At 49.1% G+C, this 16,339-nt stretch overlaps 6 protein-coding genes across 6 annotated transcripts; 2 read left to right on the top strand and 4 right to left on the bottom strand.

Annotated features, from left to right (window-relative positions):
• Positions 1 to 306: 306 nt before the first annotated feature.
• BKA55DRAFT_67771 (uncharacterized protein) lies at positions 307 to 1,293 on the bottom strand. Its single transcript, XM_046198120.1, has 2 exons — positions 1,047 to 1,293; positions 307 to 995 (listed from the first exon to the last, which is right to left on the bottom strand). The coding sequence occupies exons 1-2, from the start codon at positions 1,224 to 1,226 to the stop codon at positions 504 to 506; spliced, it is 672 nt and encodes a 223-aa protein (XP_046048078.1). The 5' UTR covers positions 1,227 to 1,293; the 3' UTR covers positions 307 to 503.
• Positions 1,294 to 4,195: 2,902 nt separating this feature from the next.
• On the bottom strand, positions 4,196 to 4,711 carry BKA55DRAFT_691585 (uncharacterized protein; the record flags this gene model as incomplete). The annotated part of the gene is made up of 1 exon (XM_046199657.1): positions 4,196 to 4,711. One exon carries the CDS (start codon positions 4,709 to 4,711, stop codon positions 4,196 to 4,198), a length of 516 nt encoding a protein of 171 aa, XP_046048079.1.
• Positions 4,712 to 8,165: 3,454 nt separating this feature from the next.
• Positions 8,166 to 9,228, top strand: BKA55DRAFT_572019 (uncharacterized protein). The gene is made up of 2 exons (XM_046193113.1): positions 8,166 to 8,613; positions 8,674 to 9,228. The coding sequence occupies exons 1-2, from the start codon at positions 8,482 to 8,484 to the stop codon at positions 8,842 to 8,844; spliced, it is 303 nt and encodes a 100-aa protein (XP_046048080.1). The 5' UTR covers positions 8,166 to 8,481; the 3' UTR covers positions 8,845 to 9,228.
• Positions 9,229 to 9,686, bottom strand: BKA55DRAFT_572021 (uncharacterized protein; the record flags this gene model as incomplete). The annotated part of the gene is made up of 3 exons (XM_046193114.1): positions 9,547 to 9,686; positions 9,399 to 9,438; positions 9,229 to 9,268 (listed from the first exon to the last, which is right to left on the bottom strand). Coding segments are annotated over exons 1-3 (161 nt in total), but the record flags the coding sequence as incomplete, so codon positions are not given.
• A 2,740-nt stretch (positions 9,687 to 12,426) lies between these two features.
• BKA55DRAFT_490776 (uncharacterized protein) lies at positions 12,427 to 12,928 on the top strand (the record flags this gene model as incomplete). The annotated part of the gene is made up of 2 exons (XM_046186254.1): positions 12,427 to 12,551; positions 12,763 to 12,928. Coding segments are annotated over 2 exons (291 nt in total), but the record flags the coding sequence as incomplete, so codon positions are not given.
• Positions 12,929 to 13,142: 214 nt separating this feature from the next.
• On the bottom strand, positions 13,143 to 15,002 carry BKA55DRAFT_67883 (uncharacterized protein). The gene is made up of 4 exons (XM_046198154.1): positions 14,598 to 15,002; positions 14,354 to 14,545; positions 14,221 to 14,300; positions 13,143 to 14,171 (listed from the first exon to the last, which is right to left on the bottom strand). The coding sequence occupies exons 1-4, from the start codon at positions 14,661 to 14,663 to the stop codon at positions 13,253 to 13,255; spliced, it is 1,257 nt and encodes a 418-aa protein (XP_046048083.1). The 5' UTR covers positions 14,664 to 15,002; the 3' UTR covers positions 13,143 to 13,252.
• Positions 15,003 to 16,339: the final 1,337 nt, after the last annotated feature.

A 16,339-nucleotide genomic window follows, 5' to 3' on the forward strand; every position in this document is an offset into this window, starting at 1 on the left:
CCAGAGCCCAAGGGATGTCAAAAGCTCTGGATTCTGTATTTACCGCGCTGAACGAGAGGCTGTATTGTTTACCTGGCAACGACAGAGTTGCGTAGTCCCCGAGAAACATCAGAACTGGGAAGAACGTGGCCTGCTCTGGGGATTCAAATCTAGTTGAGAACAGTTGATGTGTTCGATTGGCGGCCAAGATTGTTCTCGCGTACTCTATCACAAGTTTCTTTCTTGTGGAGATGATTCTCAGACTACAGGCTTCAACCCCATGCTGTCGGTGTCATTTTGGAGACCAAGCACGGATGGTTTAGTGAAGAGTTGTTAAGGCGAAGAGCTTCATACCGCGCACGGACGAAAACCGTGTACGTCGTCAAACTACTGCTGGTAACTGGTACAGTAGATGTAGCTGGACTGCTCATGGGTCAAGTCTTAGGGGACCGTGTGCGAGCCTCATGGTTGATATGCTTCTTCGGGTTTCGGGCGGATCGACATCGCTTCAAGTTATAGTTTCCTTAACAATTTTGCATAGTGGAGGCCGCATGCATTGCACAACGTCCTCCCTCCATCAGGTCCGCGTCGCCATTCAGGGGTGTCGATTCGGTCGCAGCTATGGCATCCGCCAGGTGGAACCGCACGCTGCCAACGTTCACGTGAGCTTTGTCTTGTTTTCCTCGCGTGACGAGCCTTACCCTTCGTCCCTTCTTGACCTCCGTCATACCATACTGGGGCTTCATTGCATCTCTGTGCCTAGGCACGTCGTGCTCCTCTTCGTTGGGGCCGTTCAACTTGGCTCCTTCACAAGTTCGCTCGTTCTGAATTGATGTTTGCACCAAGTCTCTCACTTGTTCCAGAGAACGCTTAATGATGTCAATGTTGCTGAGCATGTCGCTAACTTCCTGTCCCGTCGGCAGTCTTTCGGGGATGAGGTGAGCTCCGTGCTGCTCATCGGCAATTCGGCTGTACGCTTCGACAAAGTTAAAAACCATGCGGGATGAGGACCCAATCTAATGATAGTCAGCATTAACGACCGTGCATACTCGCTTAGTTCGACTTACTCGGCTCAACGAATCTTGATAGCTCCAGTTCTCAAAGTATATCTTGACCGTAGCATCATATAGAGCTCGGGTAGCGTAATCGGCCTCTTCAGCGTGAGGAGGTGCCCTGGGATCACAAAGACCTGGGACATGAGGAGGAACCGCGTGCCTGGGATAGCTCATACAAGCGGGCAGAGGCATCTGGCGAGGAGATAGTTGGCCAGGTTGGTAGGCAGCTGGAGCCGGAGGCGGAAGTGCAAGGGTCGGAACCACTACATCCACTCCACTTTGGGACCAAGTAGAGTGGATGTGCGATTTTTAGGCAATTACATAGTGGATGTAGCACATATTCGACCGGGGTGGAATGGATGTACACACGTGGATTTATAAGTGGATTTATAGTGGATCTTTGAGGCTATTCACAACCTCCTCGGTGCCTATTCAGCCTCACTTTCAGAGGTTGACACTGACTCTTCAGCCTGTTGCTGCTGTGTTGAATCGTCAACCTCGCTGGCGCTGTCCTCGCCCTCCAATAGCCATTTTGACTCAGCAAGCGCCAGCTCGTCGTCGCTTAGAGTCCCACAACCGCCATCCAGCTTACTTTCAAGGTGCGACTTAAGCAATGGATCCAGGTCCTTGATAAGGCCAGCACGGTACCAAGAGCGTAAAACCTGACAAATGGCGATAATCTCAGCATCCAGGTTCGTACGCAACCCCGAGACCATCTTGCCAGCAGCTGAAAATAACCTCTCACACTCGGCTGACATCGGCTGGATCGTCAGGAAGTCCAAGGCCATCCTGGATAACCGAGGATATCTGCCTTGCTTAGTGATCCAGTAACCGATTGGATCACGAACGTTGCCGTCGCTGGCCTCACGATCCGTCTGCCACGCTTGGTACTCGTCGACAACAATAGCTGCTGCGTAGGGTGGTATTGAGCTTGGCAGACGACTGTTCTTCTCGAAGGGGTTGAAAAACCGAGGTCTTTTTGCCGGTGGCTCGTCGTCGCCTCTGCTGCTGCTGGTTCTAACCTCGAGATGAGCGTAATCGGACAGCCAGACGTCGGCAACCATCTCTTTTGCCTTTTCGACCCAACTAGGCTTATGAGCCCACGTTTCATCAAACCAGTCCCAACGATAAGCTGGATGCAGTGCCATAGCCATATAGTAGATGGGCGTCTCGTCCAGCCGCCGATAATATTCATCCAGCTTATCCCAAGCAAGGTTGATTCCAATGCGGAAGTGCTCTGGATCAGGAAAGTCAGCAGCAAGCTGCTTATATTCTTCCAGTGTGTTAAGCAGCAACTCATAGCCAAGCACCACGTCCCAGATATTGCCATAGGAGCCAGTCCAGCCTTGCTTACGCCTGCGGATATGTCCATCACCCTCAAGCGTCTTCACCACGGTCTCAAAAACAGTCAGAATAGCCTCCAAATGGTAAAGAACCTCCCAGTCTTTGTCTGTTAGCTGATTCTCGTCTCGGAGGATGCGTGGTTTTTTCGCCAACTTGGCTTGTGTCACTTGGCCAGTCTTTTTAGACCGATTTTCGTCCTCCCATTGCGCCTTATACTTGATCAGTAAGAGTTCGATAGAGGTTTTCAACCGTAGAGCCCTGCGGATCATGTAGAGTTGTGACAGCCAGCGCGTGTCGTTATCGATAATTAGCTTCAGTGGTTTCTTCGATCGGAGTTTAAGGGTGGTGGCGCGATTAATTTCGTCCTGTTAGATATACCGAATTAGTATGAGACGAATAGGACTTAGTAAAACCGCTTACCCTCTGGACCTCCTTGAATAAGTAAATCAGCCGATGGCTAATACGCACATCAACTACGATATTGTGCAACTTGCCAACTGGTCCTCTTTTGCGCCATCGAGCGTATTCAGTATCAGATAACGCTTCTGCGCGCCTGATAATTGCTGCTCGAACGCGTCGGCGTTTTTTCCAAATAAGAGCGCCTTGGCTGACAAGTTAATTGTGTGGCCAAAACAGCGTCCTCGGCGTAGCCGGCCATCGAACCCTAGTTCAGCACCAATGACCTCCATTGCAGTATCGTTGTTTTCAGCATTGTCGAGCGTGAAATAGCCAATCTTCTCTGGACTCACGCCAAGAGTGTGTAGGACGTCGAGAACCTCCCCACCGATCGTTGAGCCAAAGTGACGATGAGCCTCTGGAACCCCAATCATGATTTTGCATGGCCGATTCTTCTCGTCTCTGAAAAAACAAGCAATGCCGTATAGGGCAAGCTTATTTCGAGACGTCCAGCCATCAAATGAGATATGAAGCGCTCCAGGGGAGTCCCTCAACACCTCGATAACCTTCTGCTTGTGGCGGTTGTACTCTTGAATGATCTTATATCGGACAGCGGTGGCACTCAAGTTGGCGTGTTGGATCGAAACGGAGGGGTTCAAATAGCCGAAGATTTCTCGGAGGATGGGGTTCTCGGCGAAGGAAAAGGACTGGTTGCTGCTGACGATCAACTCGACTAGCATACGCTGAAAGTGTTGCTTATCAAAGCGTGAGATAAAGCTATTCGCGATATTCTGTTCCGTAGGCTTGTTGACGTCCAGTTTCAAAACAGAGGCAATAGTCGGCTGGTTCGATTTCAGTACGCATTCGGATTTCAGCTGTGCTGTGCTCTTTTTCTCTCCCTCTGGTGCTGGTGTTTTGTGTTCACGCCATAGATGATTTGCCGCGTTCTGGAGACCTGAAGAGGTAAAACTCGCGATAATGGGACGATTTCCGAGGATACAGTCCTTGCAAGCCCATTTGCGTAAGCCATGACGTTGAATATCGTAGCCAAAGTCCCACAGCCAAGAGCTAGTATCACGAGCGCGTTCTGACCAAGCCCAGCCTCTGAAATGGTGAAAAAGACGGTCTTCGAGGTGCTGCTGTTGGCCTGGCTGGGTGGCTGACATCGTCAAAAAAAAAAAAAAAAAAAGAAATTGGCAAAAACAACAGCAGGAAATCTTAGAAAACGCGCTCAATAGGGGTAGTGTCTCGTATAATGCTATAAGATTAGCTGTAGGGGTGATGGATCTCGGCTAACTTGGGTCCAGCTACCTCGATTTAATAGGCAATTATATACCAAAATAAGTACTATGAACCGTACAGGGTCAGGGAATATCCCACGGTACCTAAATCCACCTAAATCCACTCCACTACATCCACTTTCAGGTCCAAGTGTAGTGGATTATTACGTAATCTGAGCGCCGACGAGTGGATGTAATAGAGATGGACCACTTATATGTGGTCCACGTGGATTTGCAGTGTAGTGGGTTCGAGCCTTGCGGAAGTGGCGGAGGAGAATGCGCATACACTCCGCTGAGAGGATGCTGAAGCTCAGGAGGCTTCTGCTGCTCAGGATGGCGGTGTTGAGTAAGAATCTCTGGCTTAGCTGAGAACCTCTGGCGGCGGTCAGAAACAGGAGACGGTAGCGGCCGGTTGGTGAAAGGAGGCCCAGGGGTATGCGAGAAGGCGGGAAGAGTATCCTGTCGGGGAGGGAAAGGTGAAACCGTGTGCCGTGGCTGCAGATAGAAGTGCTTCTCGGCCTCGGGGGACGATCGAGAAGCGGGACCGAAAGGCGATGGAAGACTGAGCCCCAGCTGAAGGCTAGACGCAGGCTTTCTATCCATACTCCATACTCCATACGGCGCCTTATGGAATATGGAATATGGAATGCAACCCATATGGAACTTAATCCATACATATGGAAACTAAGAAATGACGTCATTTACATTATCAACTAAACCGAATCTGGGTTGGAGCTCTGCCAGCCAGCCGAATCATCTAACCCCTCTACGTTGTTGTCCTCAATACCTTCCGCCTCAAGTAAATCTACCGGATAACCTTGTGTTATCCCGCTTTTGATCCAACTCTTCATGCATTCGCCTCTTTCAATTGTACGACTACCCAATTGGCACCGGTCCCACGAAATTGTGCGTCGTGCCCCGGAGAAGACGCGCTCCGGCTCGGCAGACATGGCTGGTATCGAGAGAATATCAACAGCCATTCGAGAGAGACGAGGGTATGTCTGTTGTTGTTCTTCTCTGAGCCACCAAGATAGTGGAGAGCAGTCAATGATAATGGGCGGTTGCGTCGTGAAAGCATCGTACTCGTCCAGCTCACACATAGATGGGCTGACAACGTCAAGTTCCCGAGCGAGTAGGTCATACTCATCAAGGCGCCGTATTTCGTCTCTCAGCTGTGGTGTCGTAGTGGGGAGCGGGAGCTCGTGGTAGTAGTCTTTCCAATGCTTTCGCACGCCGTCAAGAACTGGTTTATGCCAGGACTTTGGCCAGTTCTTCTTTATATGGGCTACACGTCGTGACGGATGAAGTATTATTGCCGCACCGTACGCAGGGCTCTCATCTGTAAGCTGATAATACTTATCGAATACAGCCCAAGAAGCTGCAACGCAGCTCCGTAGTGTGACGTTGCCAGAGTGTTTCTGGAATGCTTGTGTATAATGGTTGTGAAGAACATCCATTGTAAAAAGTGAACGGTCTAGAGTGGCGTAACGACCCTCTGTAAGCTGAGTGATCTTCCAGAACGGTTGAAGGAATGCGCGCGTCTCCCCTAAAGCACTCCACTCATCAGGCGTGAGGTAGTCATCTCGCAAATCCTGGTAATACTTCTTCTGGTACCACTCAACATAGCTCTGAAGATTGAGAGTGGTGTCTAGCAGGAGAAACCATGAGTTCCACCGTGTATCGTTGTCGAGCCCCAGCGATCTTCCAGCGCGCTTCTTGAATTCATTCCATCGATAGTCGTTTTCGCGCATGTGAATCGATATGTTGTGCACCTTTCCAAGAGGCCCAAGCCGCCGCCATCCTTGCGCCCTTTGTGGTTTGATCCTTTCAGAAAAATCAGTGCCAAAAGCCGATTCATCGGTGTCTTCGATATGCTCCAAAACCGCTCGAGCAGCCTCTTTTGAGTATATGAAAAGGAAAGCCTGAACTGCCAGGTTCACTATATGGCCGTGGCACCGGATTCTACGGGTCTTGGCTTCCCAGTCGACGCCCTTCTCCTGGAGATAATTGGCGAGTAAGCGGCATAATTTGTCGTTTGATCCATGGTTATCACCAGTGTAGAATCCCACCTTATTCCAGATATTATAATCCTCGAGCACGTGCTGAAGAAGCTTCCATTGTTCGGCACCACCGTGACTACCCGGCCCGTCAAGACCTGGCAACTCCGACAAAGCTAATAGTGCCTGCAGCGCTTCCTTTGTATCCGGATCTACAAATTTGACGCATATCCCAAGGAAACCTTTGTGATTTGGAGCAGACCACACGTCAGCAGAGAGATGAAGTTTCCATGGTGTAGACTGCAATTTTCTTCTCAACATATCTTTGTGTACACAAAAGGAATTGGAGACAAGCTTCTGTATGGAGCCGTGAGAAAGGCTGATGAGGTCATCTGCCGCAGGATTGACTGCAGAAATGAGCGCATGGAGCTCTGGCCAAGAACTGCAGTTGTAAGAGAGATTACGGACAGTCACGAGCTGAATAAGTGCCTCCAACGCTGCTTTGTGATTGATGGCATGTCTCAGAGTTTCTTCTCGTTTTGCCAGTTGCTTTGCAGCATGCACCTCGCCGGCTTTGGCGAAAGCATCCTGAACAAGACGGTCACGCCGTTTTTTAATCGGATGTTCATGGGCTTCCAGCTCAATGCCGTGTATCTTGAGCAGATGATTCCGAAAGGTCGTTGAAACGGTCGTAGAGTAAGTCGGACTTACACAATGCATGCAGTAGTAAATCTTCTCATTTTTGCGACCGCAACGAGATGGCTCCGAATTGAGGGGCTCACGGGCGTGTGCCCAAGTATTTGCAGTCGTTTTGCGCTTTCGAGCCATGCGCTCTTGGACATCGCCACTTGAGAATTGATGGTTCGTGCTAAAGATTGAGGAAGAGCACAATTCGCTTGTGGACACTGGAAACCCCGCAGGGTCAGTAGAAGTGGACGTCATTAGCGAGGACATACACAGCGTCCCTATACAGTGATGTTAGAATTAGAGAAAGAGTGGAGAGTTGGAAAATCGCCCCTGAACGAGATTACTACAGGGATCAAATTTTTTCCGCGGTATTGCCATACTTATGGAATACGACATCCCCGTATGGAATATGGATTAACGTGTATGGATTATTCCATATGGATTAATTAATCCATACGCGTATGGATAGAAAGCCTGGCTAGACGGAGGTCTAGGAGGATAAGGGCCTGGTTTGGTTCCCTGAATGACCTCAGGGACCGGAGGAAGCAATTGGCGGTTCGAAGGTTCATGATCGTCGGCCGGCTTCCGGGATTCCACAAAAGAAATCATGTTGAGGGAGCTGGCACTCGATGAAGAATGGGGATAATTTGAGGAGAAAGATGGCTGAAATACGACGTCTCGAGAGGATCCCTTTGAGATAGGACGAGTGCTGTTGGTGACGCTAGTGCGAGTGGTACGGTTCGGGTAGTTGGTGGGGTTGTCCAGAGTCAGCAGAATGGCGGCTGTACGGACAAGGGGTTGTTAATATGGAAGGGACAGACATATACATGAGAGGAGGCAGTGTTGGAAGAATTGATGGTTCCCCCTGAACTTCAGGATTAAGGTTCAAGATTAAAATTAAAGTTTGATGTCCTAGAACTCAAATCATAGGATCTAGGACTCAAGGACTCAAGTCCTAGAAAGAATCAGTCGAAGATATAAGGCCTCAAAGGTCCTTCCGACTGCAAGGAGAGAATAATAACAATCAATTATCAACTGCGCTCAGCATCCATGCGTGATCCAACAACATAATCAGTCGTTCATTAACCGTTCATCATTCCAGAGGCTGAACGCCACATATCGAATGTCGCCAGGTCAGAGCTTTTAGCGGCATAAGTGTGATCATACTTACGTAGCAGGACATTGTACTTGCAGCACTCAGCCAGACCTGACACGTGAATTATCACTGATATGCAACTTGAATAGTAAATAATTGGTTAACGCAACAAGACACTGCCTATGTCCTAGACTGGGTTTGCCGATTGACAGATGGCTATGCACGAATTTATGACGGTGTGATGAGCTTGGTGTGAGTCTAACCTTGGCAGATGCAAATGCAACGTCGATGTCAGTTATGTATTGTACATAATGGGGCGTGCGATCGTTATAGCAGTGATACTCCAGTCGGACCCAGCATAAAGAGATTCCTGTGACTTAGAGCGGGGAAACAGCTCAACCAAGAATATATACGCATTCCATAAGACACATTAGCGAATCAGGGCTCATGATATCGACAAGCAGGCCACGAAGAGGGACTTGGGTTTATTAGAGAAGGGCTGGTATCATCCGCTTCCGCTCAATCTTCCCCCGGTCATATGCTATCTACTTGCAACTCACGCGAAACTCGATACCATTTTATTCCGGTTAACACGGCCCTAATAAGGCCATACCAACTTCATAACAACATTTAGTAACTTCATCACCATGGCAGTTATAGACTTAATCTACTCCCGCAATGACGCTCTCCACGTCAACCCTCAGGGCGGCCAATCTCACCTCTCCGAGGGAGGCTCTGACTGGCTCTGGGCTATTATGGCCTGCTTCAGCCTCGCCTTCGTTCGTCGACCCTGTGGATCCTTGCGCCGCAAAGTTTCTCGCTAACCACACGACCTACAGCTCGTCTACTATGCCCGTTGCTTCCGGCTGCCTTGGCTGTCCAATTGGGCACCAGTCTTCCTGAGCAGCAGCGCTGCCCTCAAATCAAACAAATCAAATCCGGGGTCATATTTCAGAAATTTGATAGTCCGCGATGCTGGATTTGTTGGCCGCTTGTTTGATTGGATTTGATTCATTGGGAGCGCTGCTGAACACAAGCCTAGCAGTCGGATCTTTCGAAACACTCGTATTGACGCGCGGAAGTAGCGATCTTACTTGTATAGATGAATGAGGGATCTGAAAGAGACTCTCTGATGCCTTTTTTGCGGGCGAAGTAGGCGTAACGGGGGGCGGGGGGTGGCGCGCCCCATTTCTTGTTTTGTTATGCATGGAGTAGACGAATCGTCATTATGCTGTTTTTTTACCGGTTAATCTGTAATCTTATGTCTCTGACTTTTGTCATAGCGCTCGGAGCTTCTCCGAACGACTCGATTAGCGCGTCTCGCCAGAGCTTTGGCTAGACACCTATACTATTTTATCGCCCTCGTATCCCCCTCATACACTCTATAAACACATGATTGACCTTCTATGAGCAAATAAAGGCTCTATAACCGAGGTTAGCATTACCACATGTTTGGGGGGGGGCCGTGGAATCTCAAAGGCTACTGGGGGAAGACTTATGCTAACTTTTTTTCCCCCTTTTTTTCCTTTTTTCCTTTTTTTCTTTTTTTTTTTTTTGTTAAAAGAAAAGACAGAGCATATGGAGCGTACAAACGCCATTCGCAGGTATACTACCTCCTATTCGTCATCATCGCCCTGCAGCCGTGCGAAGCTCACCCTGGCTTCAAGCGGTTATAATGTCGATATAGCGCAGCTGATCGCTAACCTGAAGGGTTCAGGAAGCTTGTTATTATTGGAGACAGTGCTTGTGGCAAGACAAGTTTGCTAAGCATGTTCACTCTTGGCAATTTTCCAGCAGTAAACCTTACCTTTCGTCCAAACATTTGATTTACCTAACTTATACAAAGCATTATGTGAAAACCATCACCGCATGATAACGACTGAGGTGCTAAGAACGAGCCAGGTTCCAACAGTTTTCGAGAATTATATAACTAATTGTATAGTGGATGGACAAGCTGTGGAGTTTGCTTTGTGGGACACAGCGGGGCTGGAAGACTAAGTCGCCCACCCTAGTTTTGGCCCACCCCTGGCTTTGGCCCGCTCTATTTAGCCTACATCGCACAACTGGTATATCGACGTAACTAGGTCGCAACAAAGTCAAATTAAATGGTAAAAATACAAGGAAAATCGCATTTGGCGCTCTTTAGTCGCTTTCTTCGTCTGCACTTGAATCTCGCTCCATATAGCATTTTGTTGGTCGCCGATTGCGTGCCGACCGTCGAGCCAGTGCCGGCTCCTCTTCCGACTCAGAGCTACTCTCCCCCTCCACGATAATGACCTCTTGTACCGCGTTTCTTGCCTTCCGAACACGTTGTTGAGGCTCTCGATTAGCTTGCGCAAGTATCTGCGCAAGGCTTGCAAAGCGTTCGTTCGGATCTTGGACGATCTTACGACGTTTAGTCGGTTTTGCCTGGGCGAGTTGCACCCGCAAGCGTTCGATCTCACGGTCCCTTAGTATAACCTCCATCGCAACCTTATCCAACGCCGCAGCGGCTTTTCGAATAGACAGTCGTGAAGTGGGAGAGCCGCTCTTCTCGGCAAATAGCTTTACGACGTCGCCGCCGCGTTTTGGTGTTGAAATATCCGAGGTGACACGTAGTGGTATAGCTGGCCGTTTAGCCACCACGACCCATCGACAATTTAGAGGTTTGGCTACGCTTTTAGGGTATAAGCCTGACGCCTTCCACCCAGATTGAACGTTTTCCTTTCGAAGACCAATTTCTCGAGCTTTCGCATAAAATTCGAGAAAGTTTGCCTTTCCAACCTTTGTCGCATCTGTCAAAGCCGTATGCTCCCCAATTAACCTACGATAGGCCGTTTTTAAACTGGAAAAGCAGCCGAGATCCAAGGGCTGGAGGACATGGGAAGTATGAGCAGGGAAAAAGAGTAAGTGAACGTTGTTTAGGTAACACATAGTCATAAATTCGTCCGAGGTATGACTGCCGTGACCGTCGACGATGAGTAGGCGACCATCGGCTGGATCCTCAGGTTGCGTTTGGGGTAAAAACACCTTCCCTAGCCACTCGACAGCAATATCATTGCTTGTCCACCCGTTTTCCGAAAAGGTAACATGCCAGCCAGGATGCTTAGCTAGGAAATCCTTCTTGAACCATTGTTCTTGGATACTTTTGGCCTTGAAGATGACCAGGGGGTTCAAAGCGACCCCGAGCGCCAAGATGCACTCCACAATAGACGTCCAAGTCCGGGCATTTATCGTTTTGACTGGTACCGTGTTAGGGTTCTCCTGCGAGGAGCCGATAACAAGCCCGTTAATGCCTTGGCCCTCCATAATGCCGCCCTTGTCGGCGTTGTACCTCCGCCGGGGAGGGATCCAGCTCACAGTCTCGTATAGGTTGAACAGGTGCCTGATATTATCCGGAGTGGCCGCATTTATACGTTTCCAGTCAGTTCGACGGCCTAATTTTGTCGTGACAGCCAAATGGCGCTCCACGAAGTGACTGGACCACTTCCTCCCTAGGGGCTTGTGGTCACCTTGTTGTTTAAGCACGCTGCTAGCGATTGCTCGCACTTGTGCGTGTGTTGGCGCGTAACCGAGGGCCTCCTGCCGCAAAATCCATTGCTTAAGATGTTTTTCTTGATTGGCCGTGAGCCGCTGTTGGTCGTCGTGTGCCGTACGTTGAGGTTGGGCACCATTAAGGCGGGCACGAAGTGTCCCTCTTGGTACACCATGGCGTGTGGCAGCGGTCCTAACGGCAACCCCATTCCTGACGTCCACGATGGCGTTTTGTAGGTCCTGCTCAGTATATTCACGCATTTCGAACCCGGAGAAGGAAATACAAAAGAAAGTAAGTCAATTGGAGAAAAATTCGATTTTTGACAATTTATCGTAGGTGGTAGCGCTGATCTGACGCGTGGGACGGAGCGCGTTTGTGGGGCGGACCAAAGCCAGGGGTGGGCCATAACTAGGGTGGGCGACTTATGCACGATTAAGACCACTTGCATACTCGAACGCAAATATCATTCTAATCGGTTTCTCTGTCGAAGACCTCTGCTCATTAAATAATGTCAAGTGCAAGGTTCGATATTCTTTACTCAACATCTCATATAAGCCAACTAATAAGCCTGCGTTTATAGTGGAGTAAGGAGGCTACTCGCCTATGTCCTGGCGTTCCAGTTGTTCTTGTTGGCTTGAAGAAGGACCTTCGGGAAGACCCAACTACGACCAGGAAGATAGGAGAGAGCTCCCTGCGATTTGCCACTGAACATGAGGGCGAGATAGTTGCTTACGAAATTGGCGCCAAAATGTATTTGGAGTGCTCGAGTTTAAGCGGTGAGGGTGTCGATACTGTGTTTGAAATAGCCAGCCGGATAGCTCTGTTAGCAGTCCAGAAAGTCACGGGAGAAGGCTGCTGTCCTATCCTGTGAAGGTACCCTCTAAATTCGGAGGCCAACGCTGAGGGCGAGAAGGTTTAGGGTGTTAGGTTTCAGCTTCATTGTAAGTAAGAAAATCTGTCACATCGTCTCAACAAGAGTCGGGCGACGAGGCCATGAATGGATTTCATTTGTGCTGATATAGTGTCTTGTGCACGAGACCACCATACGCCGAGACGGAAGGAAGGTATTAGTAGTAATGTGCTGGTCCTGATCCGTACCGGAATGGCAAGGTTAAATAACTTTCTGTACAGGATCGGTGCAGCAGAATCGAATACGTGTGTACGTGGTCAAGCAGCCGAGACAATTGGATATTTCCTGTTCAGGTGCACATAATGGAAAACGCAATGGTACGGCATGTTGAAATGCTCACAAAGAAAGATGGGCAACCTCTCGTTCTTTTTGGAAAACCCGGAAATCCCCTCCCCTTCAGGATTCAGACTGTTAGTCTGAAAGTCCTAAATTTAAAGTTCAAAGTCCTAGATGAAATCAACAAGAGATATAAACCCGAGAAGAGCTCTCATTTCAATAATTGAGAATCAAGTTCAATATAATATATTTTCACCCAGCACTACTGCGCAATATAAACAATACGTCCTTCTTGGGAGGCAAGGCAGCGCCTGACGGTGACAAATGGGCGCCAGATATGCAAGCAGTACGAGCGACGATCAAATTTGTCATTGCAACGGGGAGGCTCGACATAGCCCAGAAGCCTCAAGTACACTAATCATTCAGATCGAATCCTACTATCATCATACAATCTCATTTTGGCAGACTATGTTTCAGCTGCTGAGGATAGGATGCTGAATACTTGAAGAAATTGGCCTCCAAGCAGGCCTATCATGGCATGTGCATCAGTTAGGAGCCACTATAGGTAATGATTGCTACAGCAGGTGGATCATTCCGGTCCGACCCGGGTATAAATATCATGTTACAAAGCGTCGTCTAAGGTCAGGACGACGTAAGGGCATAATCATGCAAGGTAATCCTCTTAACACATAAAGCGGCCTCAGAGCCTCGAGGTCAATCACAGACTGGCAAGCCTGCTGCTTGGTAGCTGCATCGAAGGATCGTCAACTTCGATCTTCGGTCCATACGGATCACAAACCGCAGTGCCGTATGCCGGCAACTGGCCGATTGTCGTAACTTCGATCGGAGGGTCATTAGTAGACCACTGTTCCAGTTGAGCCTGAGCAGATTCCTGAGGGGGGTGATCAGCTGAAGGCACGTGAAGTGGCTGCGCTTGAGAGGCCACTGGCGGTTGGGACTGGCTCATAAGGTGCTGCATAGGATGCTGATATTGGACGATGGACTGTTGAGGGTCTGCCTGCACGTATTCCGGTTGGTTCCCGGGCAGATATGCGTAAAAGCATTCCTGAGCAATGGGACTAGAAACTGACGTAACGGAAAAGGTCCTGGGACTACTTTGAATCGAGGTTGCGATGGCTGAGGTCGAATACGGCAACTCTATAGGAGGTCTTTCCACTTGTCGAGGAAGCCGGTAATGATATTGTGCGGCGTTAGTCATCGTTACAGCACCCGGATTGCCCTGCTTGGTAACATAGTACACTTGACATGGCATAGTCGTGGTCCAACGGAGTGTTGGAGCACCGACATAATAGTTGGGCATAGGTTGGCCATGGAACTCTTGAGGCGCATTTAAGGGAATTCCCTGTCGATTGACATATTGCTGTGACATATGCTGGCCGTGAACTTGTTGCCCAAAATCGGCATACGAATTTGCGCGATGCAATGGGCCATGCGAAATTGCTTGCTCCATAGAAATAATATCACGAGGCGACCAGGTCATTGAGGAGTGCTGGGGGGTCAAAGGAGGCTCGTCGTCTTCTGAATCTGAGGAGCAATCGTGTAGGACTCCATCGGGATTCATTTCATACTGGTGCGATCTTCGTTGGTGCTCAACCATCGTAGCTTTTCTACAGAAGCTACATCATGTGTTAGTACTAGGGTAGACCAAGACATTCCTCATCTTACCTTTTAGAACAACCATCATAGGTACACTTGTACGGACGTTTACCCGTATGGACACGTCGATGACGGGCGAGACTTGAGGACTTTGAAACTTGATTAGCGTTCTATAGGCTTATAGACATCAGTCAAGATGTACATCAGAAAAACGCTTGCCGCAATTGCCATAATGGCATTGGTGCGGCTTTTCTCCAGTATGTGTTCGAATATGAACGGTCAAGGCACTTTTCTGGATGAAGTTTTTTCCGCATCCCGAGATCGAGCATGCGTAAGGCCGCTCATTCGTGTGGATTCGATAATGTCTTTGTAGATCACTCTTACGTTTGAAGCTCTATGTCAACTATTAGATCGCGACTAGAACTCTCAAGGTAAAGACGATGTACCTTTGTGCAGGATTGCCAATCACATTGGAATGGACGAGCGGTAGGCTTGTTCTGAACTAACTCCATGGCTTCTATGTTGACTTCTGGGTGGCCTCAACTGGATACTGAAAGGCAATATTGCTATGTTGCTGGTTATGGTTTAATCAAGTAACGCCAAACGCCACCACCATCTGTTCATAGGATACCAATAAGGAACTGGATGCTGAGTAATTCGAGGGCTCAGTAGAGAAGATTAGATTGAGGAGCCACCAGTATGTTGTTGGCTCAAGCCGGTAAAACGAAGTCAATGATTGGATAAGTGTTAAGACAAGGGGCGGCAGTCGATTTTGCAGATACTGGTCGAATTCTTGAACCAGAAGCGAGAATATTGAGCCTTAAGCTAAAAACTATGCGTCATGCGGATCGCATGTATGTAAAACCTTTAGTGCATTGTGTTCCCAGGACTATGCTCGATAGCGCTACCAGATATGCGAGTGGCAGCTAGAGGGTACGCGATGCGCAGAAACCGGCCTCTCGGCTTCGCAATGTGTGTTAATATCGGTATTGTCCAATTTTTAGTGGACTGTGACCCTGGAAGAATTCAAGGCGATTTGCGACGGCCAAGTTCTAATGGTCCCGGAGTGTAGCCGTACATGAATCGGTGTATACCATCGAAAAGGGGTCGATATCGGTCAAATAGTTCAATGACTAGGTCCAAGGAGCATGTAATGGAGCAGGGCCACGGGGAGGTAAAGAGGCAAGAGATCTACATTTTATAAGTGTGACCACAAGCGATGCATGAGAGCCTTGCGCTGTCACACATGTAGGAGGGTGCGTGAGGAGGGAGATCCAGGAATGTAAAGCAGGACTGCCGGCCAATACTGAGCTTAAGCTGACGCTGTGCCAGCTCTCACCCTCTTACCATTGGGGCGCGTGCTGGTGAGTCAAAGAAACGGAAGGGTCTAGCTAACCCACTGCACCTGAACTAACCCACTACCTCAGGCTTGTGCCGGGCCTGAAGCATCACATCATGCGTCATTCCGTCTCATTAACTTTCCCGTGTTGGTTGCAGTATGTATGACGTCACACTTGGAACAAGACTTGAAGATGGAGCGAAATCAGGTACCGGTACCGGCATCCAGAATAGCCTTTTGCAAATTCTTAGGATACAGACGGCACACCAAGCTGATCTAATACGGTATCAGATATGAACCGTGCTAGGGGGGGAAAGAAAACACTGAACACGAGATCTGCGATTTTGGTGGATTTTTCGTAAGCGAGCTCGCTGTATCCCCCCCAGGCCCTCGACACGGCAGCCCAACGAGCTGTATAGGCTATTGATCGTCTGCAGACATATATTGGACGCCATGACGGATCATGACATGGGATGCATGTATGTTTCGCCCGTAACAGGATGGAGCACGAAGCCACAAGTCCACTCTTGCACTGGTCCTCCGGAGCCTCGTCTCCCCACCAATTACAACTAACCCTGGTCTGTCCCCGTTCGATTGTGGCTTTGCCGTTCCAGACGGCGGCTCTGTTCCACCGTCTCCCGTTTGACTCCTATCTGAGCACAAACCCATGCCGCGCTGACTCTGCGGTAAACCAGATCTTCTAGGGCATAAGAACCACAACGCAGCTGGGGGTCTTGACGGGTCGAACACTTCTGCCTCTTCGTTACTTCCCTTGATAATTTCCCAACACCAGATGGCCCTGTGCCTTGGAATTTTACTGAGATTGGTTGGTTTATTATCATGGACCTT

Source organism: Fusarium redolens (genome assembly GCF_020744475.1).
Source record: "Fusarium redolens strain MPI-CAGE-AT-0023 chromosome Unknown BKA55scaffold_10, whole genome shotgun sequence".
NCBI lineage: Eukaryota > Fungi > Ascomycota > Sordariomycetes > Hypocreales > Nectriaceae > Fusarium > Fusarium redolens.

Coding starts and splice junctions, on each gene's coding strand:
- BKA55DRAFT_67771 (XM_046198120.1), bottom strand. CDS start 1,226: ATGCCTCTGCCCGCTTGTATGAGCTATCCCAGGCACGCGGTTCCTCCT. Junction 996..1,046: donor ATCAAGATTCGTTGAGCCGA/GTAAGTCGAACT, acceptor GACTATCATTAG/ATTGGGTCCTCATCCCGCAT.
- BKA55DRAFT_572019 (XM_046193113.1), top strand. CDS start 8,482: ATGGCAGTTATAGACTTAATCTACTCCCGCAATGACGCTCTCCACGTC. Junction 8,614..8,673: donor CCTGCTTCAGCCTCGCCTTC/GTTCGTCGACCC, acceptor CACGACCTACAG/CTCGTCTACTATGCCCGTTG.
- BKA55DRAFT_67883 (XM_046198154.1), bottom strand. CDS start 14,663: ATGGAGTTAGTTCAGAACAAGCCTACCGCTCGTCCATTCCAATGTGAT. Junction 14,546..14,597: donor ATTGGCAATCCTGCACAAAG/GTACATCGTCTT, acceptor TAGTTGACATAG/AGCTTCAAACGTAAGAGTGA. Junction 14,301..14,353: donor GCGGCAAGCGTTTTTCTGAT/GTACATCTTGAC, acceptor CAAGTTTCAAAG/TCCTCAAGTCTCGCCCGTCA.